At 38.3% G+C, this 25,631-nt stretch overlaps 1 protein-coding gene across 5 annotated transcripts in view; it reads left to right on the top strand.

The window, feature by feature from the left end:
- The window catches only part of PTPRD (protein tyrosine phosphatase receptor type D), a 495,679-nt gene that overhangs the window by 365,365 nt on the left and 104,683 nt on the right, over nt 1-25,631 (top strand). For all 5 annotated transcript variants that reach the window (XM_074994889.1, XM_074994887.1, XM_074994886.1 and 2 more), the window contains 3 exons: nt 5,800-5,890; nt 11,342-11,551; nt 15,383-15,543. In XM_074994889.1, coding sequence (XP_074850990.1) covers nt 5,800-5,890; nt 11,342-11,551; nt 15,383-15,543 — 462 coding nt within the window. The remainder of the gene's footprint in view (nt 1-5,799; nt 5,891-11,341; nt 11,552-15,382; nt 15,544-25,631) is intronic.

The raw sequence follows: 25,631 nt of genomic DNA, 5'->3' as shown, positions 1-25,631 counted from the left end.
TGAGAAACTGTTCTCACTAGTGTCAGATGGCAGAACAAGGAGTAATGGTCAGAAGTTGAAGAGGGAAAGGTGTAGGTTAGATATTAGGAAAAAACTTCTTCACCAGACGGGTGCTGAAGCATTGGAATGCGTTGCCTAGAGAAGTGGTGGATTCTCCATCCCTTGAGGTTTTTAAGTCCCGGCTGGACAAGGTCCTAGCTGGGATGACTTAGTAGGGGTTGATCCTGCTTGAAGCAGGGGGCTGGACTAGATGACCTCCTGAGGTCCCTTCCAGCCCTATGATTCTGTGATTAAGAGTTGACAGCACAGTGCCAGCAGGGATTAGAAAAATAGTGACGAATACATGATGCATAGTATAATGAATAAGTGTTATTACTCCATTTGCAGTGGTTCTTGTTGTTCTATAAGGGTCCCTTGTGTAAGGTGAAGGAAATGGGGAGGAAAATGAGCAAGTCATTAAAGATTATTGGGGATGCAACCTGCCTTCTCTTTGGAAGGCTTTTACTGTAGGCTTTGTACACTGTTATTCACAATTTTCATCACTGCCATTCAAGGCAGGTGAGATCAGAAAAAAATACTTTGAATCTTTAAAAGGGTGAAAAAATGTCTAGAAGGGTAAAAGGCCCACTCCCCTATTATCTAGAAGTGTGTGACTGCAGGTCAGTCAGGATCAGCTAAAAGGGGGTTGTCTCAGGAAGATTAGAATCAGTTGGTTCCATTTCAGAGCTGTTTGAGACCTTTTAAAACCCTCCCCGGTTAGTAGGGGGAAGAGGAGAAGCAGGATGACAACCATGAGGACAAAGACAAAGACATGCACACCCCAAGCAGCTACTAAGGTAGAGACAGCCGAGGAGTGAGCCACCCCTGGAGAAGTGGCTGCCCTCCCTACCAAAGGGAAAATGACAAGTCTAAACTTCTGCCAAGGGGAAGGCTGATTGCCTGGATATGGCTTTATTTGAGGCCCCTCTCGCTGTGCTTTATATGCTTTATTTGAGGCCCCTCTCGCTAGGTGAAGAAGGGCAGAGACTGGCAAGGGGAAGAAGGGCCCTCACCACAGTAGCCATTTTCATTAGACTGAGGAAAAAGTGGCACATGTATAGTTAAGAAAGACTGAAGATGGAATGAGTCGAAAAGATTTCTGATATACGACAATTATAGGGAGAAAAGCACTAAGGATATTCAGTAAAACAGTAGCAGATGACTGCAATAGAAAAAAGAGAAAATAACTTCCCTTTTAAGTAATGAAAAAGTGGAAGACTATTGATAGTGGTTGGCATCTAACCTTGTCACTGCTGTAAGCATATAGCTTCCCTTGGATTGCATAGGCATTTGTTGGGAGAGTAAGCCCCTGTTGATGTACTTATCACACAGAAAGTGGCAAAGGCATGTAGTATGGGTTTTTAACCAGTCTGTGACTTTATTTGCCAGACTACAACCAAGTTTCCCATAAAGGGACAGCATAGTGCAGCCACTTGTAGCCCATTGATTCTTCCCCAGTTTGGGGGTAGGATGTCCCTCACTACAGAGGGAACCGATCATCACACTAACAGATAGTCTGGGCACCTACTTTTGCCCTCTAGCATCCCTTTCACTTTTGGCATTGATGCAAGAGGGGATCTAAACCTCCAGAGAGCACTGCCCTCAAGAACTTCAGTGAGGTGTTTCTCTAGTATAGTGTTGTCCCCGCCACACCCTCATTCACATTTTCCCCATGACGTAAGACCCAGTGCATCCATCTCCTAAGGAGATGTCCCTGGGGATTCCTACTTTGTTACTTTTTCAGATCTGGAGTCTACATAAGCAAGTTTCTGTGCTGGGCAATGCTGAAATTTATACCAATGAAATGACTAGCCCATAAACTCAACCTGTGTCTTCCAAGAGGGGGAGAATCCCAGCCCTCTGCTTGCCCTAAATCTAGCTCCTAGATTTTGCTGTAAGGAAGATAACCCAAAAACCTTGGTCAATCAGTGGTGTGGGGGAAAAGGCAGTTACTAGTTTAGCCCTAGGCCACAAAGTGGTTACCAGCTTAGCCCTCAGGAAGGAGGGACTGACTCCTATGAGTAGCAAATAAGAAGTGGCCCTCAGCACAGGGTTGCTATCGTGGCTCCAAATCTTGTGTCAAATCTATCAAGACTTCTAACATACCCTGAATTCCCTGAGGGGGCTGGATGTCTTGTGGGACTAAATCCATTGGGTCCTATTTGACAGGCCCCCTTTACAGAAGGCATAAAGACTCTTCCTCACTAGGCTTGGAGCCCTCCATCAGATAGAAAAAGATATTCATTGGGAAATGAAGCTGCATACAATAAAAGTATAAAACTTAAAAGCAGCCCCCTATTTGCTAAATAACAAGAAGTCCTTATAGACTGACAGATGTAGTGGAGCATAAGCTTTCATGGGCAAAGACCCACTTCATTAGACGCATTCATCTAACAAGGCTACTCCTTTGATACCTATCGGCTAAATATAGTTTGAATTCTTACACCTTAATGAGATTATAACAGATGTTATGTCTGAGAGAGAGAAAAACCATCCTGTACACAGTAATCACCATTAAACGTTTTTTACAGTTGCCATTTGTATGCTAGTAACATCATGCTACCATGATAGTGCCTATTCTAATATTGTAGGACTATTAAACATAGAGAATCCTGCATTAATGTTAATTAGGCAAAAGGCAAGATAAGAGTTTAATAGCTTCATGTAGTGCATTTTAGATTAATGCTAATGGGATATGGGAACAATTTATTTGACTCGCCATAATTTGTTAAAGTTGTTGGGGGACATAACTTTTGTTCTTCAGTGTCTAATAATAGGGTTTTGCAAAATATTCACATCCAGAGCTAAGTGGGTATATTTTTGCTAGTTCTGCTTCATTTTGCCAGATAACAGTATTCCTGACTGAAAGTTGCTGTGTCTCCTTATGAATCCCTTCCAAGTAAAGTCAGGAAATTATGCAAGGCCTGGTTTTTTTCAGGGGAGACCCCAAACAAAACAAGCAATTAAGCAATCCCTGAAAGTATGTTGCAATGTCTCTTGACCAACTGTGCCCATTTGATAGGTTACTGGAGCCCTGGTTATGCAATGGATGTTCTAACAAGACAATGGACATGGCAATATTCCGCACCCCAACAATAGCTGTCTAAGCTACATAGATATGTTTTCTAGACCATTGCAGTGTCATTCTGTAACCAACCTTAAATGTACTGCAGTACAATCTGACACTTGGAAAGCATAACAGGGAGCGTTAGACAAGATAGATTCATGTTGCATGGTATCTTTGATAGACACTCATGAATTTGAATGGAAATGAATTATTATGATTTAATGGGTGCATTCCAGTAACCAAAGCGTATGATACAGTTAATCCATTAGAGCCCAATTAACTTGTTCACGTACTCAGCTGGAACACATTAGCATGCAAAGTTTTACTCGCAGTTGACTTTGTCTTAATTTTGAGGGAACCACTTATTCAACTACTATAATTACTGACCACATGACATTAGGAGCCATCTTAACGTTGTGTCTGAGTAGGTTGAAGGAATCTACAGCCATTGTTGGGGCAAGTTTTTGGAATAATACATAACAGCTACATCTACGCTTGCCCCTTCCTATTGGAAGAGGCATGTTAACGAGGCAGTTCAGAAGATGCTAAGAGGCGCTGACATGAATATGCAGTGCCTCATTAGCATAATGGAAGCCACACGTGATTCAAAAGTGCCGCCTTCGGAAGGTACACCACTCATGGAGATGGGGGCCTTTGGAAAGGAATCCCTGGATTTTGAAAGCCCCTTCTTCCTAAAACGAAATACGAAGAAGGGCCTTTCAAAGTCCCGGGTGGGGGGGGGTCTTTTCAAAAAACCGCTTATCTACAAAGGTGGCGTGTGTTCTGAAAGCGGCACTTTCAAATCGCGCATGGCCACCATTATGCTAATGAGGCACTGCATATTCATGTCAGCACCTTATTAGCATCTTCCGAACTGCTCATTAACATTCTCCTTCCGAAAGGAAGGGGCAAGTGTAGATGTAGCTCATGTGTGTTTTAAAATAAAATGGGTCATGAAATTTGATGTGTAATTTAAAACTGTACAATTAGATCTGTTCAAAATAAATTTTTAAGAAGAGCTTTGTAGTCAAAGGAAAAAAGGGAAAATCAGTATGATCTGAATTGACTATCTTCATGGGTTGATTTGGAAAGCTGATTTAATTTTATTAGGTGAATAGTGATAGCCTATGATAAGAGGGAAATCAGAGTCTCAGGAAAACTGTACTTCTCCAACATTTTTCAAATGCTAATAGGGCTGAAGAGGGATGATGGACATAAGATATTCTTCAGGAAGGGTTATTGAGGTGTTTACCTACCGTAGACTGGTTTAGACTAAGCTCTTTGTGTAGGACCATGGAGAAGACTGGTTATGGGTTCTTAGCAAAAGACCTTCCTTTACCAGTATCAGAGAGGTAGCCATTGTTAGTCTGTAGCTTCGAGAACAACAAGAAGATGCATCCGATGAAGTGGTCTTTGCCTACGAAAGCTTATGCTCCAAAATATGTGTTAGTCTATAAGGTGGCACAAGACTTCTTCTTCTTCTTCTTTTACCGGTTGCTTCAGAGTGAGATCCATAACCACTGTGGAAACCTGACATATACTCTGAGTTGGTGGGAGGAAATGAGAAAGAAACAATCTTGGAACAAAAAAATAAAAATAAAAATAATGCTGCCTTATCTCTATATTGAAAAAATAATATTTGCTCAAAATTCTCTATGGGAGAAAAGAAAAAGGTGTTTTTCAGGAGAATGTTTGGTTAGCAAACTAGAAGTATATTTTGCTTTAAAGTTCAGATTATGAAGAAAGCCAAATGGTAGGGTCACCTATTCCACTCTAATGAACTATATGATAGGCAGATACTGAACTTGTTAATGATAATTTATAGTAATAAAGGATCTGTGTGTATATCTAGATATAGATATATATGAATGAAATGAGATTTATGAAGATGTGTGTATGTATAATATATTTTTAATTTTTCACTTTATATAAACATACACACACCTAATATAGATATATGTCATAATTCTCAGGGGTATATATGTGTATAATGTCTTCTAATTCTCTGTACACACACACACACTTACCCATTAAAGATATATAATGTTTTCCTTAAGTCTCAGTTATATGCATCACTACCATATATATAGCTTTACCTCTTACTATATAGTATTGACCAGTTTTGTAATATAGCTGTATATAATACTATAGTATGATAATAGTAGCAGAACAAACAAACACATAATGTTAACATTTTATTCGAATTGTATTTGAAAATTGGAAAAGGAGTATGATGGTAAATGAGATCTTGAAAAATCCATCAATAAGTTTCAGCTTATTGGTTTCCATACATTTAGAATGCTGGCAGGGCATAAGTATCCCATGCCTGTTACATTGAAAATTAGATAAAAAAGTACAGTCAACCATGCAGGCATTATAAAATATTTTAATTATAGTTTCATATAAATATGTGTGTTTAGATGAAAAAGCAGGTAATTAGTGCCATCCGTTTGTCAGATGCTGTACGCTAAAATTTTTCTTCTGTTTATTTACAGAAGAATGAGTATTATACAAAGAGTCTTTTTTGAAGTTTTACTTGGGAGATGTTAGCAACATTTCATGTACAAAATTTGCCTTTAATTTTACACTGTTCTCTGTCTCCAGAGAAGCTGGCTTTAAGCTCATATCCATCTCCTTTCACTTAACCACTCGGATGATTGAGATCTTACTGTTATCTATTACTTCCTTTACAGAGGTTATTATATAGTAATTGTGCCTTTGAAGAAGTCTCATGGAAAATTTATCAAACCATGGGAAAGTCCAGATGAAATGGAATTAGATGAGGTATGATATTTTTATTTTGTCTGTTTCTGTTTTTATGTTATTAATTCAAATATTTTAATGATTGCATCTCAGCAATTTTAATTGTCTAGATATTATATCTTTCAATTGGGTTACCTTCTGGACCCAGAAAAAAATACCTAATTAATTCAATTAGAAGACATTAAAGATATTAAATTAAAAAAACCACACAAACAGTCTGATCTTTGGCATTAATATTTTATTGTTTGCCTATTGTTCAGTACAAAGGAGAAGTGCATAAGGTGAAATGAGGCTTCAGTAAAAGTTTAATCACCATTGATATGAACTCCAGTAAAGGTTTGGTTCATTAGTGGGCTGTTTGCTGAGGACGTAACAAATGCTATAGTGGAATTTACTTTGCTGATTAACCTTTGACTTACCTTATTGTCTTTTTTCGAGTTTCTCACACACTGTAATACTGCTGATTAGGAATTGCTTGCAGTATTCTAAATTCTCTTCAAAATTCGAAACAGTATAAGAGAAAATGACTGTGTGTCACCAATTAGCAATGTAAGGGCCATACTCCCAAGAACAGAATATAGTGACTTAATTCGGAATGTCTGTTTAAGGTCAATACAAGAAAGTGTTTTCAACAGCCTCATTCAGTAACTAGGACAGTTTTTAATTGCTTCAGTGACCAGAAAAGAGTATTATCTGCAACAAGAGGACGATTAGGAATCCTTCATCAGAAGATTATGAAAAACGTGGTTGTTCTTAATAAGTTATACAAAAAAAGACATAGTTGCAGCGAGCTAAATAATTAAAGCCTGAAATATTCTTCATTATTTTAATAATTTCTTAACAAGTTTACAGCAGATCAGAACTGGATTCAAAACACAGAGACTACTTGCTTGAACCGTTAATGTCTTCCCTTTAGAAGAGATGGTTGTAAAGACAATCCATACCCTGTCTGTCACAGTTCTAGATGACATCAAATGTAGTTTAAACAATAAAATTTCCCTGGAAAGATCCATTCAGTAATGGAAAATTGATTTACTATGACCACACAGTTTTAACCTCCAAAATCCACAGTTAGATTCTGCCAAAATAACAGATAAGTGTGGGTTCTGGATGACATTGAACTTTCTTGCAATAAAATTCTCTGGGTTTGTTCTGCTGATTCCCATAAGAGAGGGTCATTTTAATCATTCTGAAAGTTGTGGTGCATTAATCTGTATAATGGTTTGATAAAGAACATTTATTAATTCAGAAATATTTGGGTCAGGATGGGCTGTTTCCTACTTTTTTACTGATATAATTGAGACCACATTGTAGAATTAATGGTGGAAGAAATAAGATATGCATTGACTGGAAAATGAAAATTATTTCCGATAAAGAACTAAAGCCCTTGATATACCTTTTGCAATTGCCTTCAATATATCTAGTAACTCTTGAGAAGGGGGAAAAAATCAAAAGCAGGCAGTGGCTGCACTTCATGCTTACTCATCCAATTTCTGATGCTTAAAGGTTTTTTTCCCCTGCCTGGGGAAATAAGAATTTTATATTGTTATTATGTAGCCTTTCCCTGACCAACTTGAGAAAGCAGTGACACAAATAAAAGCTAAAATGCACTTATGAGAAGGAAACTCACCAAACCTCTAAACCAAGCTGCCAACAAATTATTAGTTTTTTATGGAAGTGAGCTAGGGGAATTTCTGTTTGTTTTTTGTTTGTTTTGTTTTGTTTTTTTCTTTCTCTCCTGAACCCTCAGATGCCTATGTCTGCGAGATATTGCACAGGGATTTGTCTGATGTGGTAGACACCCTGAATGCTGTACAGAAATGGGTTAGCCAAACAGACTTCAGTTGCAGGTGACTTTGGAGCAGCAAATCCAAAATCATACCCACACTTACCTTCTATCTTTAATTTACAAGGTACCATGCACCCCCCAGTCTGATTGGAGCCAAAGGGAGAAGAGAGTGAAATTACTTCTCTCATTCAGTGCCTTGTAAGACAAGGTCATTGGATAGACAGATGATATCTGTTTGAATCGTACCAGGGAGAAAAAAAAAGTACTAGAAACTGGGGTTGAAATTCAGGCTTCATATAAATTGCGGGGTGTTTTACCATTGACTTCAATGAGATCAGAATTTCACCAGTTGATTCAAGCAGAATAATCTGTAATTTTGCATTATCAGAAATCATCCTTCATTGCCAGTTCATGGCCATTAATTTTTGGACAATGCATATAGTCAGAAAGACATTTAGTGACCTGGTGACACAGAGTAAATATGACATCTTTGTAAAAGCAATAGAAACGAAAGGGCGAATGTTACAATTTGCATTTAAATTTTATTTAGCACAAGTTTTGTTATCGCAAAAAAAAACAGAAATAGATGTTAAGTTTTAAATGAATTCAAAGCTTTTCAACCTAGTCCTGTGAAAAAGTATCACTGGAGATAAGTAGTATGTTAATAACATATGGCAACATCATCACCTATATCTGAAAAATGCCTGAAAGCAGGGGTATATTTAGGTTCTGTACAGTCATGTGGATTTTATAAAGCATTTTTCCATTCACACATGGAGCTAAGTTTAGCTGGTCTTTACTGACAAACATGTATTGATGTACACTAGTTTATAAAAGGTTCTAAACCTAAATTGTATGAGTAGTACAAACCAGAAAGAGGGTAGAAAAAAATTGGCTGGGATTTTCAAAGGGGTGTGGTAGAAGTAGCAAGGTGAACTAATCCCATTGAATTCCAGTGGGGATTGGTCCTCTAGGATGCCTGGTCACTTTTCATCTTAAAGAGTGACTGGAAGCACATACCCCTCTTTGTATAAATACACTAATGTCTGTGGAACATGAGTCTGTATAACGGAAGGAGCTGGACCCAAGGTTAGGAGGCAGGCAAATGGAACTGACTGTCAAGGGGTGGATGTGTGTGTATTAAAGCCAGCAACAAGTTGCCTTCAGCTTCCCCTGCCTACCTGTTATATAACCAAGCTTCCTTCTCAGTGATCTTTTTCATTCACTTCTGGAGTGGCTTTATCCTGGTTTACCCTACCCAACCCCATTTTGCCCATGCAACTCTACTCTGAGATGAAGCAAGGAAGGGAGAGAGAAACAGCAGAGTGTTCCCATATGCTGATGAAAGCATCTCTGAGATCCAAGCTGTGGACAGGCTGGCCTCAAGGGAGTGTCAGAAGACTAAGCAGGCTGACCTCACTGCATGTATATATTTTAGGGAGCGAATGCTTCTTGAGCATCCCACTGTCAGATAACTTGGAGGCATATGGCATTCTGACAGAATGCTTCCCTCAGCAGATCGGCTGCTGTTAGAAACAAGTATCATCCTAGTTGTTTCTAAGATTACAGTGCAACAGCATCATTTTCCAACTTTGTCATTTACAAGCTAAACCTCAGGATTCAAATACCTCCATGTGCTTCGGAAGTTCATTTTCAGATTCATGGACAGTTATGCTAGTTTTTATGCTGGTGAAACTCCACTGAAGTCAATAAAATTACCTCAACAGAAGGTGTGTGCAGCACACTGGGAATCAGGCCGTATACCTGCACTCCACAGCTGGCTGTTGCACTGATGACTGTAATGGAGCAGAGCAAAACCTACTATCCAAACCCCGCAACCCTTCAAGAAATTTGTATCCAGATTTTGCAGATTTGGCCTTTTTCTATTTTTAACTCAGGATAGAAATTCAAAATGTTAATGAACTGGCACGATCAGATAATCAGTGTTAACAAACTTTGTTTCAGGAGTGAGTTAATATCCTGGAGAATGGATGGCTGCTTGTTTTGTGTACTTTTGGATTGTTTACTTCTTAATAAGGAAACATACTCTAATTTGGAGGCTGCAAAGAGAAATACCTTTTGAAGGTGCAGCATAATACTGAAAAAGTGGGTGCACCCACTCAGCATCATCTTTAAAATGAGAATATAAACAAGAACTTTCAGTTTTATCTCTGTGCTATTTATATGTAACTTTCCCCTGAATACTTGAATCCCACTCTTAGCAAAGTAATGAAAAATTGCCCATTTTGTTTAGTTTCCTCTGCGTGCAAAAAAACTCGAAATAATTGCATGACCTTGAAAGAAAAAGTCTGGCGATTGTGTTTATTGCTTTCACTTTAAAATAGGACAATGAGTAAGTTTCATAGGTAAAAACTGAAGGAACAGCCTTAGCAGTCATCACTTGTCAAGCAAGAAAACTTCATTCTATTCCTAAACAAGGCAAATTAGTATTTGCCTAATATCAATATATCCAATATGCTAAGATACCATGAAGCATTTGTTCATTTAAACTCATCAGTGGTTTTACCAGCATGTATTTATTTAAATTATTAATTAGCATTTGGACATGCCATTGCTAAATATCTTACTGCCAAATATCCTAAAGAATATTTTGGCTTTCTTCATCAAAATAAATGTTTAATGGGGTAAAGGAAGTTCACATTTTGAAAGGCAAGCTACGCAGTTTGTCTCCACTGAATATGTCAAATTCTGCTGATGAACTGTTATGATGGAAAATGATCTAGGTGTCAAGACTTCAGGGTTCAATTCATGGCTCTGCCATTAAAGAGCTGTGTGACCTTGGATAAATTGTTTAGAGGCTGATTGTAACAGTGATGAGCATATGAAATTTATAGTGACCTCAGTTGGAATTTTGAGTGATATGAGCATCTAGAAACCATGCCTTTAACCTTTCTCTGCCTGCATTTACTCATCCGTAAAATGAATATAATTATACTTCCCTCACTGGGGGAGGGAGGTTGTGAGATTTATTATTTGTAAAGTTCTTGGAGAGTCTTAGATGAAAGGTGTCATAAAAATCCAATGGACTATTTTATGAAACTGTATGTTGTCAAAATTCATTTTCTAAACTCTTCTTCTTATTGAATAGTGCTAGAAATATAGTGTTTGCAGTTTAGAAAGTCCCCCTGAAAAATTAAACCGAGGTAATGAAGCCTAAGATTCACATTAGGAATTTTTTTTTCAAGTTTATATTATTTTCAATATTCTTTCCTCGAAGGGAAGCTGATTTGATTTATTGGGATTCACTGTATTAAGTTGGAGGTCACAGTGAGACTGCAGCACACAAGAGAAAATATTATTATGCAACAAATTGGCTTTATTTGCATAGACAGAGTGTAATACATTGTAGGACTTAATTCTGTAGAGTTTTATTCATGTGGAGAATGAAAATTGATCTAGGTGACCTATGTTTATAATCTGAGCAGTTCAATCACAATTTAGAATCTTATCATAACAAGAAAAGCCAAAAATTTAAGGATTGCTAGAACCGAGATTTCATGATACTGACATACACCATGAAATGAGGATAAAAGGTATTTTTGTAGTTCTTGGCCCTGAATTAAGTTTTGCCAGTAAATTATCAATAAATTACATTAATGTTGTTTATATTTCTCTTTCTGTTCTTTCTCTCACTCACCCCTTCTTCCCCCCCGCCACCCCAGCTGCTAAAGGAGATAGTTAGGAAACGCAGAAGTATTCGTTTTGGGAGAGAAGTTGAATTAAAGCCATACATTGCAGCTCACTTTGAAGTGCTTCCTACAGAGTTCACCCTGGGGGATAAAAAGCAGTATGGTGGCTTTGAGAATAAGCAACTCCAAAGTGGTCAAGAATATGTGTTCTTTGTTTTGGCTGTAATGGAGCACTCTGAATCGGTGAGTTCACTGTATGTTGTTGCTGTTGCTTTCATTCCCAAGTTTACCTTCACTCATTTCTTAAAGTATTTGTTACATGATCATTACTCTGTCCACACACCTAAGGTCAGTTACTTACATGGTATGTTTGTGTTTTTCATATGTCTGGTTTTTACCTTTCTTCTTTTCAAGTGATCACTTAGGCTAGAGTAGTGTTTCCCAAAGTGTGGTCCACAGCCCAGTATCGGTCCTTGGGGAGAAAAAAATACCAGTCCTTAGAAAATGTACACATTATTGCTACATACTATTATTATTGTGAATAAATGATAAACAGTGAAAAATTATTCATTTTTCTTCCTTTTTTTTATATGCATTTATATTTTTGGGCCACAAAAAATGGTACCGGGGAAAAAAAGGAGTCCCGGTTATACAAAGTTTGGGAAACCCTGGACTAGAGCGTAATCTTTCTGTGTGCATTTTAATGTATTTGCTTCTATAACTGAAAGGTACAGATCACCTGTTATTAGCACTGTATTGATCCTTTGCAAATTAAAGATCTGTGATGCAGCTACTGAGGCATGAGCTTCTCAACAATATCTTTCACCCTGTCTGTAAAAAAAAAATTTCTTTTTTGCCTGGAGACAATCATTTAGACAGTGGTGCTTTGTTACAAAAGATCTTTGAAAAGCTCCATCTAATCAGGAACATGCACAGCTAGCTTCTTCAATTATATTAATCTGCTACAAACTTTATCAGTGAAATGCAAGAAAGTTAGAAATAATGCAATAATAAAGAAAATTCCTGAGGTGATTTAAATAATGAGTTGTCTCTTTCCATTATATAATTCATCTTGTTATTATACCCCTTTATGCTTGAGTTGTTTTAGCTGCAAGTAATACAGTAAAAAAAAGAAGAAAAACAAAAACAAAAACTATATCTACACTTGCCCATAAAAAACAGGAAGAAGAGTTCTTTTGAAGATGGGGTTTACTTTTAAAAGAGCAGCATCTACACTGCTTTTCTTCTACTTTCAAAAGAAGAATATGCAAATGAGGTGCCAGGTATTTAAATCTGCACCCCATTTGCATTTTTATTTCCCTCATTTGCATGCCTCTTGCGAAAGAGGAAGGCAAGTGTAGATACAGCCTACAAGAAATGCATAAGATCCAAAAAGAGTGCATAGCACCCACAGAAAGTGGATATTTATGTGACATCACTGATCAGATTTCCCAGCTGAGGATTGGCTTAGTTGCTCACCAACAACATCACAAAAGATGAGATCTGTCAATCAATTCTTCTGTCCATCATTATCATAGTAGAAAAAAGGTTAGCTTTTCCAGTTTCTGTCTTACAGTAATTAAAGGTTCGCTTTTCCAGTTTCTGTCTTACAGTGATTTCAAAGGCTGTGTCATTGGAATGGAAAATCTGTTAATTAGTAAAATTCTACACATCATTTAAAAGTTAACCAAAAGGGAACTAAGTGATGATTTACAGCTGGAGATAGATGAGCCAGTGGACTTGTGAATTAAGTGTAGGCTTCATGTCATTAAATCTTAAAGATAAAAAATATAGGATAGCTTTTAGGTAGAAAGTTAGATAACTGAAAAACTATGCTCACAAATTACCCTTACTAAGATTCACTCTTTCCTTTTGCAAAGTTTTGCTCCTTCTCTAATTTTATGTATTAATTAAGGCTGCAGTGTCTAACATTGTTGGTTTTGGACTGTGATGGCCTTAAAGACTAATCCAAATATATTTGGCTTGGATGTCTAAAACTTAAAAATATAACAGAATGCATCTTTGGCCTTCATAGTTGCACAGGCCTTTGAGCATTCAGTGACAAATTAATCTGGGGTAAAGTTTGTTTTGTCATGGTATCCAAAATCTGCAGTAGGGATTTTGTGCAGTGAGTAGTTGTGGATCTGGTCACAGGGAAAGAAGAGAGTTTAACTAAATAAGCATCTACATCCCATGCTCTGTTGCTCTCTGTCTCCATACATCTGTTCCCCCCGAGGGTTCCAGAGCCTGCTAGAGTTTGACTTTTGCACTCTCGTGGAGTATTTCATCTGCAGAGGCAGAATACTTTCCATGACACATTTTTCCTAAACAGAACTCTAAGAATTTACAACTAATCAGCAAATAGATTTGACCTAAATATTAACAATATTAGCAATGCTTTTAGGTAAAAGTAGACACCAGGATGTCATATCTCTTCTTTGGTTCAGCTATTCCTGTAGGGTAGTTTGCCTTGCACTCTAGTTTGCCTTTTGATTTCAGCATTTGGTTTTATCTGCTTAGGACAGAGAAGTTTAAGGCAAAGTATTGCATTAGCAGAATCTCCTGCGTCTTTAATTAACATTAAAGCAGAAGAAAGGTAGGTGAAGGTTCCTTTAAGTAGAACTGTGGGACACAGATAATTAAACAATTCTTCATTCCTTAGGAAAAAAATGGTAAAAAAAGCAATAGCAGGGGGCTAACCTTGGTGAAAAAATGTACAGCTTATTGCCCATCCCTGCTCTACTCAAGCAAAGCTTTCAGAGGAACAGAGTATTCCATAAAGTGATCTCTCAGGAACTGAAGTGAACCAGCATGTCTGGAAAAAAGCATAGCCTTCTGCCGCTCCATTTTCATCTGGTAAAAACCTGAGCTCCTCATCCTCTACACAGCCTTCATCTTTCTTCCTCTCATCTGTTACAGCTTCACAGCCTTACAGACAGTGGAGCTGGAACAGTTTACGGGTGCAGAGCTGCAACCTTCCTTACTCAGTATCTAATGGCTGGCAGCTGGAACCCCACCTGTGGGGCTGGCACCCAGATGGCACCCTGGTGCCAGAGGCGGAGCCCCTGGGCACAGCGCTAGCAGCCAGGAGGGACACTAGAACTGGCAACAGAGCCCTCAGGGTCGGTGGCAGCCAGGATCTCAACCTGGCAACCAAGCCCCCAGATGCAGAGCTCATCCTGAGACCCCAAATTGCCAAGATGCAGGGCTGTAACCTTCAAAACCTGTGCACATACCAGGACCTCCCACACTACTGCTTTCCACAGCTATGCATACAGATTCTGCTTTTGTAATCTGTGACTCCTTTCTGTTCCTTTTCCCTGCAGCAGACCTCTGTCTCTACAATATCTCCATAATCTGTCCATTTCTCTCCACTTTTCTTTGCTGAAACCCTTTTCCAGGTGTCAGCATATCTCAACTACATTATTTTCCAGTCATTTAGCTTTTGCATCTTTCTGTCCATGTCCAACCTCTCTTCATAATCTCTCTCCTGGCCTTCAACTCCCCAACCCCATTAGCTCCTGTTGTTGCCTTTCTGCACTCTACACTTTCTCCAATTTTTTCTGACCAAGCTGCATGCTACTGTCGCCAGTGGCCTAGCCAATCACTCTATTTAACAGTGCCTTCATGAGTGTACACAAGAAATCAGTCCTCTGCTCTTCAGTTCTTTTCTCTTCTCGGAAAACAAAACAAAACACAGAAAACCCTCTTGTCCTCTCAGGAGTGCAAACAAAACCAAGAGGTGAACAAACAAATCATACACTGTACTTTGCTAGTCAATCGCTTTCTTTTGTTAAATCAGCTCCCAAATCCTTCATTATTTCATTGCCCGCTGAGACTGTGACATCTTGGCCCCTCATTTCTCTGTATACGATTTATCACACTTTTGGTAAAACATGAATAAAATAGTAATAACTATAATAAACTTTTTACATTTTAATTTATGTAACGTAAGGTTTGAAGAAGAATAATGGGTATTATAATGTCATGTCCATGTACATTTATTTAGTTGTAGCACAGGTATTTGTCATATCCATTACATTATCATAAAATAGGATCATTATTTTCTTACAGACCATGTATGCAACCAGCCCATATTCTGATCCTGTTGTGTCAATGGATCTCGATCCTCAGCCAATTACAGATGAAGAAGAGGGCTTGATTTGGGTTGTAGGACCAGTTCTCGCAGTGGTGTTTATCATCTGTATTGTTATAGCTATTCTTCTTTATAAAAGGTAAGTTTACCAAAGAGTTCTTTTTAAACAAGGGTGACTTTTTGCTATTTTGATTATTTTAAAATACAGTGGTATCAGATAAAAAGTTGTGCCATACTTTACATGTTGGATATCATCCTGTAGATTATTGCTGTATTTTCCAAGTAATTTTGTGTAACTTTTATAGAACTGAAAAAGTACTTTGAGCTGTCCCCATACATATAATAATTTGGGTTGAGTCTTTTGCTTATGACACTGTATTGCCATTTGTAGTCTTAAAAATATTTTTGTATTTTACATATATATGCACATTAGTATATGTGTACACATGAATCCTTATAATCTTCCACTTTGTTACCTTACATATTTAATAATTTCAGTTAACATGGTAGGGTTTACATTCAATCGCACAACTCTCATCTTCCTAAAAGTCACTAGAGTTGTGCCCATTGAAATCTGGCCTCCATATGGCCTTGTATGTATATTCACTAGAGCCGTGTCTACACTTGCCCTGACCTTCCAGAAGGGACATGGTAATGAGTGAACAGAAGATGCAAATGAGGCATGGATGAAAATATCTCATGCCTCATTTGCATATTCCCATGAGATCTTGCTTCTGGAAAAGCCCTTCCAAAAGCCAAAGCTGCCATGTAGATGGTGTTCCTTCAGAAGGAAATGGGGGTCCTCCTCATGGAAATCCCCCTTCTGGAAGACCTTCTTCCAGAAACATTTGCAGAAGGGGGAGGGTTTCCTTCTGAAGGAACCCCATCTATATGGCAGCTTTGGCTTCTGGAAGGGGCTTTTCCAGAAGTGAGATCTCATGGGAATATGCAAATGAGGCATGAGATATTTTCATCCATGCCTTATTTGCATCTTCCACTCTGCTCATTACCATGCTCCTTCTAGAGGGGGGAGGGCAAGTTTAGACACAGCCTTGGATTACAGAAATTTCAGTAATCATTTACTTAATACTGGAATTTGACCATAAACTTAACAAGTCATTTGCTGACTCTTTTTTCATCATGTAGGATACATCAAGCCGAACAAGACACAGATGTAGGTTTGAGGTTATAGAAGGGCTGGATTCTCCACTCCCTTGTACTTTGCTCAGTCATTTGTCGGTGAAAAGTGTTGGCAAAGACTGTATATACAGTACCACCATTCAAGTTTCTTAGCCGTACACACATACTTTGTGCAAATGGCAATGACAATATAATGTGCAAGGCAGAGGAGAGGAAAAGAAAAGGTGTTCAGAAGCACAGATTCAGAGTTTTAAAGTTTGATTTTTTTTCTTTACTTAAAATAGTTTTGAAAGCACATCAGTAATGTGTGTCTGAGCAATCATTGCACCTCATATATGTATGGCTAAAAATACCCTTGAAAATCTGAGGAAGCAATCAAGATGTAGGAATGGCTTTTTATAAATATTCCACATTTAATGAAATTATTTTCTGCAAAGCAGTGGAATTATAACTGTACCTATTTCTGATTAACAAAATCCTAAAAATAAATAAATAAAAATCTTTATAAGCCTTGGCCAGCCTGAATTCTCCACCCCGCTCCACCCCCCAAATCTCTGTGGTCTAAAACATCTGAAGGTGAATGCAGAAGCCTTCAGGTTTCTGAAAGAGAAATACTCTGTTCAGCGTAAAGAACAGTCCTGAGGCGAGCTCAGTTCTGGCTTTGAAAGAGACATATATTTATAAAGATGCCCTTTAGGATCATAATCATATAACAGCCTAGCAGTCATTCTGTTTCTTGCAGATGTTATGCCTCGTGCAAGTTTTGGTACTGTTGAGGCCACTCTAAATGTGTCTCCTATTCACAGCTGTTCGCCATTACAAAAAATGGTAATTGCAAGCTGGCTGGAAATGAAATATTCAATTCACATCACTACTTTGATTATCTCAAATAAGATACCTCAAAAACTGCTAACACAAAACAAACACCACCAAAATATACCGGACACCCTTAACTATCTCTGGAGATGTTGATTGCACCCATAATTGCACCTCTCACCAGGTATTAGCAAAAAAAAGACATGAACAGAAAAAAATTGCTTGATCAAGTGTACAAGGAGTGTCCCACATACAGAATATTTAAGGAATATTTTCCATCTTTTATTTACTAGTAGCACTAGATATGTTCAGGTGGATACCCATCTGTGTTTTTTTAAAGTTCAAGGGGTTTTCTGCATATAATATCGCACCAATTTAACAAAATTTATATGAGAAGTTGCCATATTTAAATTGGTGCAACTCCCTGTTGTGTGTTCAGCTGTATCAATATGAATAAGTATTTATCAGGACAGCTTGTTCCTATGAATATGAAAGTGCAGGGTAACGTGATATAAGCCAGGTTTGATGTAAGAGTGTCCCCAAACAAAATTGCACTCTACTGCAGAAGAGCAACCTGTACAGGGTCAGTTTTCTGGGGACTGATTTCCCACATGCTCAAAATCCAGTTCTCAGGGCCTGCAGTAGACCCCTATGCTCCTCACAAGACAAAAAGACTAAGGGAGGCAAAAGGGAGAACCTTTCCCATCAACCTTCCCCTGTTAAGACAGACAAGTTAGTCAAGTGCAGATACATCAATTTTAGCTATGCAATCAGCATAGCTAAAATTGCATGTATCTGCGGTCGAGTTTCTATGTCTCCTATACACATAGCCCGAGAGATGCTAAATCTAAGAAAATTCTTCAACCATAAGACTGCAGCCCAAACATCATTCAATCTTAGTACTTATAAAAATAAATGAAAAAATAATACTGGACAGCATGCTGTGTCCCACAGTTATACTCTGATATCTTACATGATTAAGCTTCATCCAGATAATATAGAAGGAAGAGTTAGTGTCTTAAGTTGGTTGTAAACCAAACTCAATTATGTTGTAATAATAAAAACAATGGTATTCACTCCTTTACTGAAGGGACAGAATTATGCGGAGAAGGGTCCTTAATCTGAAAAGAAGTCCTCAGCTTTGGGATTTGGTAGTCTAAGAGAATTAATTGGACAAAACTCTCTTTTTTTTCCCCCTGTGTTATTCTTACATTCTCTTATCCTCAAAAAAGTCATTTGTTAATTCAGAGAAAACTAGTAATATATACTCAGAAGAAATCAGAACACCCAAAATGTTCAAAGCTTTCTGTATATTTAATTAACATGACAACATCAAGATAAAAATTATGCTGATCTAATTTATTTGGTCTCTGTATGTGTTGCACTGTTTTGGATTCCCTTATTCTCCATTGGTTATATTGATATGATGCAGATAGTGGTCTAAATTATGCGGTGTTAAAATTCAGTGTGAATTTAGTCTAGGGGAATCCGAGGGAAACGTATGGGTGAAAGTGGTACATTGTACACTTTTAAATCTCCATTTGCTCATTATAACCTTGTGCAACTGCACAGAGTAGTACAGGAGCTTAGGATACCCACTTACAACAGAGAGCCAGCTATCTACATAAGTGAGGGAGGGGAAGCATCGTCAACAACTCCTAGCCCTGTGCAGGTGGACAGAGAATGAGTAGAATGTTGGCTTTGCCTTCAGTAACGCACAGAGCAACATAGCTGTGCCAGAGCACTTCAGGATAAACATTGCATCCAACATAGAACTGGAACAAGTACATGTCCCCCAGAAGAGAAGGGTGACCTATAGACAGATGAGAGTCTCAGCCTATCATCCAGCAGGTTCTTCAGGCAGTGAAACCCTGCAGGGCACGTGGTAGAGCTACAATTCAGTCCTTATATGCACTTCTAAAGTTGGACATACATAGAGGAAAGCATTAATTAATAAATGTTAGAAATGACTAATAATTACCCAGTATCCCAGGATTTGTCAATAGAAAGAAGTTCTATATTCTATTGGACTGCCATCATTCACTGGTGTTAAATTCCCACATCTGTTTTCTGTGTTTCTCAAAGCTCATGTAACTTTAAACCCATTATGGTTGCAAGGCAGGATTTTGCTCATACTGGAAATTGATTTAGTCAGTGTTGTTTCTGGGAGGCATTCCACATTTAGGAGAACCAGAAACATTTCTTTGGCAGGTTGATTTCTGTTTAAAAGGCAGCTATGTGAATCTGCTCAGAGGCTTGGAATGTTAACTTAAATCCTTTTGAACCCAGTGGAGTTTTGCAGGACAGAGAAAAGACTAAATAAAAATTTATCAAGGCCCTCCAGATTAGAGGCATAGTAACTAGCATGCTTCTAAAGGGGAAAATGGAGGGACCTTTTTAAAAAGAAAAATATTTCTATTATTTGGGAATAGTTTCAATTATCTGATCTTTTGGTGGCAACTAATGACATATTTTACTATCAAAGCAAAAAAGCTGTCAAGTAGCACTTCAACAATATAATTTATTAGGTGAGCTTTCGTGGGACAGACCCACTTCTTCAGACCATACCCATACCAGAACAGATGCAATATTTAAGGCACAGAGAACCAAAAATAGTAATCAAGATTGATAAATCAGAAACATATTATCAAGATGAGCAAATCAGAGAGCAGAAGGGTGGGGAGGGAGTCAAGAATTAGATTAAGCCAAGTATGCAAAAGAGCCTTATCATGACCCAGAAAATTCCCATCCCAGTTCAAACCACATATTAATGTGTCAAATTTGAATATAAAAGAGAGTTCAGCAGCCTCTCTTTCCAGACTGTTGTGAAAATTCCTCTTCAGTAAGACACAAACTTTTAAGTCATTAACAGAATGGCCCACTCCATTAAAATGCTGGCTGACAGGTTTGTAGATCAGGAGTGTTTTTATGTCTGTTTTGTAGTTCTACACATTTTTATTAGTCTTGCACTACAGATCTACGATGAGGTATTCCTTCCAAAGCTAAAAAGAGTATTTAATACTTATTGGAGAAAGATTTAGGATTACTTTACTTAACAAGAGTACTTTAAAATAAGTTCTGACATTTTATTTCCTAATTGTATGTAACTGTATAAAAATCTTTTATGATATACTACAAGTCTTAGTTACTCTGTAGGAACACCTCATTCACTTAGCCTTTTTAATGAAAAAAAATTTTACAGTGAAATTCACTGTGCTTGAGTTAGATGAAAGTCTTTTCTGCAGTTTGCAAGGAATTTTGCATTTGCAGCCCCCTGGGATGTAATTGATTGTGGCATTATTTTGTAGGTGATGACCAAAAGGGTATATGATATTAATACAAAAATGTTTTCGTAAGCAGCAAAAGACTCTTTGAACTTAACCTTGTGTCCTTCAATTATTACATGATTAGAAGGCATTAAATGTTTTGATGAGCTGTCATTTAGTAATTTATGTGAGTTATGTGTCCTCAGTGTAAAACATCATATCTTGAATCTGCTGTTGTCATGGTTACTTTTTTTGCCATTGCCCAACTAACATTTAACCTTTTCCCCCCTCTGTGCTGCATTAAAATGGAGCAGTAAACCTGACAGGTGAGAAGTGAAGAACAGTTGATCTCTATTTACATCAAAAACAGAAAAAAAGAAAAAAAGTGAAGACCGTTTATCATGATGATGATTTAAAATAGAATGTCTGTCAGCCTAAATGATTTTGAGCAGATACACATAAAATATAAAGACAGCCTAATAGCATTCTAGATATTTTATTAAGTTTACAACATAGAAAAGGCAAGAGGCATTTACAGCAGCGTTTCATCTTTTAACTAAAAAAAAAAAAGGGGGGTTTTCCATATCTTGTATTATGCTCAGTTACAATTTCAGGTGATAGTACAAATCAACTTATGAGAGTTCTTTGGTCAGGTATAATATGGTGTTCATATCTGAAAATGAAGCCACAGAAGACTTGGGAAATTATACATTGTGAAAAATTAATGCATTACATTAGCCTTTTACTTTTAACAACCTGGATGCAATCCTGACTTACAATAGGTCACAAGTAAAAATATATGGATCTCATCCTACTCATTAGTACATCATTCTCCGCATCATAAATCCTTTTGAACCCACAAAATCTGCTGCAGTTACTGTAGTGTTCTCTGGTCTGGAAAGAGACAAAATGTGAATAACTGAACCAAAGAAACAAACTGCATAATTCTGCAGCAGGTGCCCCAAACACTGCAGTTTTAGGCTACATCTATACCACAGTGCTCTTTCGAAAGAAGTTCTTCCAGAACATCTCTTCTGGAAAAACTTCTTTTGAAAGAGCGCATCCATGCACAAAAAAACAGCTCAAAAAATTGATCTTCTCTTGATAGGGAGCATCCACACGGCCCTCGTACTTTCAGAAGAATGGGCTGGGGATTGAAAAACCCAGCACCATAAGGACTGCTCTTTCAAGAAAAGGGCCCCAGGGGCATATACATACTTTTTTTTTCTGAAAGAATCTTTTGGAAGAAGGCGCTTTTCCTCATCTGGAGAGGAAGAGGGTCTCCAGAAAAAGTTCTGCGTTCTTTCAATTTCAGATTAAAAGAGCATTTTTGTGTGTAGACACTCCATGGGTTCTTGAGGAAAAGGCCTGTTTTTTTTTCAAAAAAACTTACTAATGTAGATGCAGCCTTAGTGTTTCAATGGCATTTGACTCTATGTTTACTCTAACATTTGCAGCTATTATTGTAGGATACAGGAGTGGGGTTTTTTTTAATTGAGAAGCAGAGGGGTTGTGCGCTTCAGACTTGATATACACTAGCAGAACTATATGTGAAAAAGTGAAAATTACATCTATCTCTAGGCAGTTCTCCTAGTCCATTACTTTTAAGAGCACTGGATATAGGTAAAATGCTTCTTCACAACTGAAAGAAATATTACACAGTTATTTTATTTGAAGAAAACGGAATATACAAATCAGTAGAAAAACAGTAATTGATTTAGTACTAAATTTGGGCAAATATTTAGCCATGATTTTGCACATATAATGAACTGACAGCTCAACTCCCAAAATTTGTAGATTCAAATCAAGTAACTAAAAGTCTTGCTACCTATTTTATATACAAAATTTCCATTTGTTCCTGCAAATAAAGGTTTTGCATATTAAAAAACAAATACTTTTTGAAGCTGGTCCTCTAGGAAATTTAGCTCAGTGAGATTTACTTAACTGAATTTTTGTGAAAATCACTTTTATTCCCTTTTTCAATGAAAGTATTTTTTAATGAAACTGAATGTCTAAAATCTATACGTGATGACACTTAGGCATGGAGCTGTTCTGAAAGCACATAGTGGGGTGGTTATTCTGTGTGTAACCATGAAAGACCTTGCATAGTTATTTTAACATTTTGATGGCACCTCAATGATTCACTGAAGGTCACCAAATCCTTGTTTAAATAAATAAAAGGTGTAGAACTTGTGGAGGTTGGGACCTTCCACATTAATCCCTGGAGCCTCAGTTTTGACATCCGTACTTATTGTCCTTCTCTCAGGGATTTTACAATAGCACACATCATCTGGGCATGTGACTAGTCCCAATTTGTAAATAGTCTCATGGATTCCATGAAGCATAATGTACAGTAGTGTGGGGCTCTGGAAATTTTTTTATTCATAACGTTTAAGTTATTTCATTGGAGCTACTACTGAAGGGAAGATATCCTGGTAACGTTTCCGTGGACTTCACTTGTACCAACTTTTCTCGTAGTATAATTCATGATGTCTGGATTTGGCTTTATAACTGTACCAGTGACACCAGTCAGAGGTCTTGTTTGGTTTAACCCGACAACAATTTAAGGAGACTGGCCCTTGCACAGTCCTGAAAATCTATTCATATGAACTATTTCCCTGCCAGTTCCAGCTTTCTTTGGGAAGCTAACTGGCACTGCATCAATTATGTGAATCCATAGATGTCTGGGGCTTATGGTATATAGGGAGGATTTTGATTCCTAGACAGCTTGACCAGCATTATGACTGATAAGTGGCATAACAAGCAATTTAGGACACAGATAATAGATTGCAAGACTTGAGATAAATCACCTGGAAGCTGCCACTACTTTCCGGTGCCAGAGCAGCACATATTCATGCAGGAAGTTCCAGGCTGTCTGGGTTGCAAGAGTTAGGGTTAATCCTGGGACAATATGTTCAACTCCTGCAGAAAGCAGTGCCTCACACTTCTTTCACTTCTTGTTGTCAACAGAGCTCCAGAAAGAATGAAGTCTTCCCAAGACTGCTACATCCTGTTGTCTTTGTGCCTGAGGGAGCTACAATAGAATTATAAGGGGTAGTCTGAAGGAATCCCTACTTTATCCCTCTCAAAACAGTTAATAAAAAAAGAAGAACAGTTTGAATGTTACGTGCCCTCACTGAAGGGAGGAACTATCATTTTGAGGGCTTGTCTGTAGTATAGATTTAAGAGTCATGCACCAAAACTCTGGAATTACTTGATTTTCACAAAATTGCACAAAAAATTTCTTTCTGCCAGCACCTCACCTGAGATTTGTGTTAATGTAGCACCTGATTCTGGAAGTCTTCTGCATATCAGACTTCCATTGAAATTAACAGAGGTTCTATGCTTCAAGAACTGATGGAATAAACACACAATAGCCGTGTCTACACGTGCACGCTACTTCGAAGTAGCGGCACCAACTTCGAAATAGCGCCCGTCACGGCTACACGTGTTGGGCGCTATTTTGATGTTAACATCGACATTAAACGGCGAGACGTTGAAGCCGCTAACCCCATGAGGGCATAGGAATAGCACCCTACTTCGACGTTCAACGTCGAAGTAGGGACCGTGTAGTCGTTGCATGTCCCGCAACATCGAAATAGCGGGGTCCTCCATGGTGGCCATCAGCTGAGGGGTTGAGAGACACTCTCTCTCCAGCCCCGGCGGGGCTCTATGGTCACCGTGTGCAGCAGCCCTTAGCCCAGGGCTTCTGGCTGCTGCTGCTGCAGCTGGGGATCCATGCTGCATGCACGGGGTCTGCAACCAGTTGTTGGCTCTGTGGATCTTGTGTTGTTTAGTGCAACTGTGTCTGGGAGGGGCCCTTTAAGGGAGCGGCTTGCTGTTGAGTCTGCCCTGTGACCTTGTCTGCAGCTGTGCCTGGCACCCTTATTTCGATGTGTGCTGCTGTGGCGTGTAGACGTTCCCTCGCAGCACCTATTTCTATGTGGTGCTGCACAATGTTGATGTTGAACATCGACGTTGCCAGCCCTGGAGGACGTGTGGATGTTATTCATCGAAATAGCCTATTTCGATGTCACTACATTGAAATAAGCTATTTCGATGTAGCGTTCACGTGTAGACGTAGCCAATTTGCACAGCATATAAAGGCAACTGGAGGGGAAATTAAATCTTTGGAAATTTTATCTTGCTGGATAAGTTGTGGATCTGTCAACATAAACCACAAATAAAAGAAATTGTGCACTGTCATCGACACTAGAGCTAACCATAGTCCACAGCTAAAACTGATAAGATTCCCTCCTACCTCATCACTCTTCTGTCTCTCATCATCTAGCACCACAGTCCTAATCAGGCCTGTAATACATGGACAGAGAAGAGATGAATTTAGACTGTTGTAAGAGAGAGCAGAGCAGGTTCATAAAGGATTTAGCACCATTACTGCAAAACCTAATCAGGAAAACAGTCCGAGTGTGACGTCAAATAAAATGCAAGACACTTGAGAGAGGTCTAGGTATAATAACTCTCACACACCCGCTTACCTCTCTTTCTTGAAATTTGGCCTTTTGCCATCTTCATTCTAAAAAATACTGACTGAAAATGCAAAGCAATCAGTACTCTGGGAGCCAAGGCATTTCTCCTTGGCTGATTTCAGAAAATGAGACTAAGAAAATAGGAGCCCATTCTGGCAGGCGACCAATGAGAGCTAGAAAGCATAAAGATGCCACATTTCTCAGGCAAAGGGGACTTACAGGATCTTTTCTGTCTGTTATACCCATTGCATTTATTGAGTGTTTTTTTTAAAGCATCAAAATTCCATTGAGCATCAATGACAGTCAGGTGCCTAACTTCTTTAGCCACATCTTGAAAATCCTGCCCCTATTTGACCAGAAACATTTAAATTGAATGTGGGCCCTGTGGCTGCAGAAGAGATCAGGACCATGGGTGTTCTGGGACTTCCCCTGTTAAAGAGTTAAAATATTGAAAATTGAGTTCTTACTTCTTAGAAAGTGAAAAGACCAGGATTCTGATATATTGTTATCTGTAACCT

Source organism: Carettochelys insculpta, chromosome 5, assembly GCF_033958435.1.
Source record: "Carettochelys insculpta isolate YL-2023 chromosome 5, ASM3395843v1, whole genome shotgun sequence".
NCBI classification, from domain to species: domain Eukaryota; kingdom Metazoa; phylum Chordata; order Testudines; family Carettochelyidae; genus Carettochelys; species Carettochelys insculpta.
This window is presented reverse-complemented; position numbering and strand designations above follow the sequence as displayed.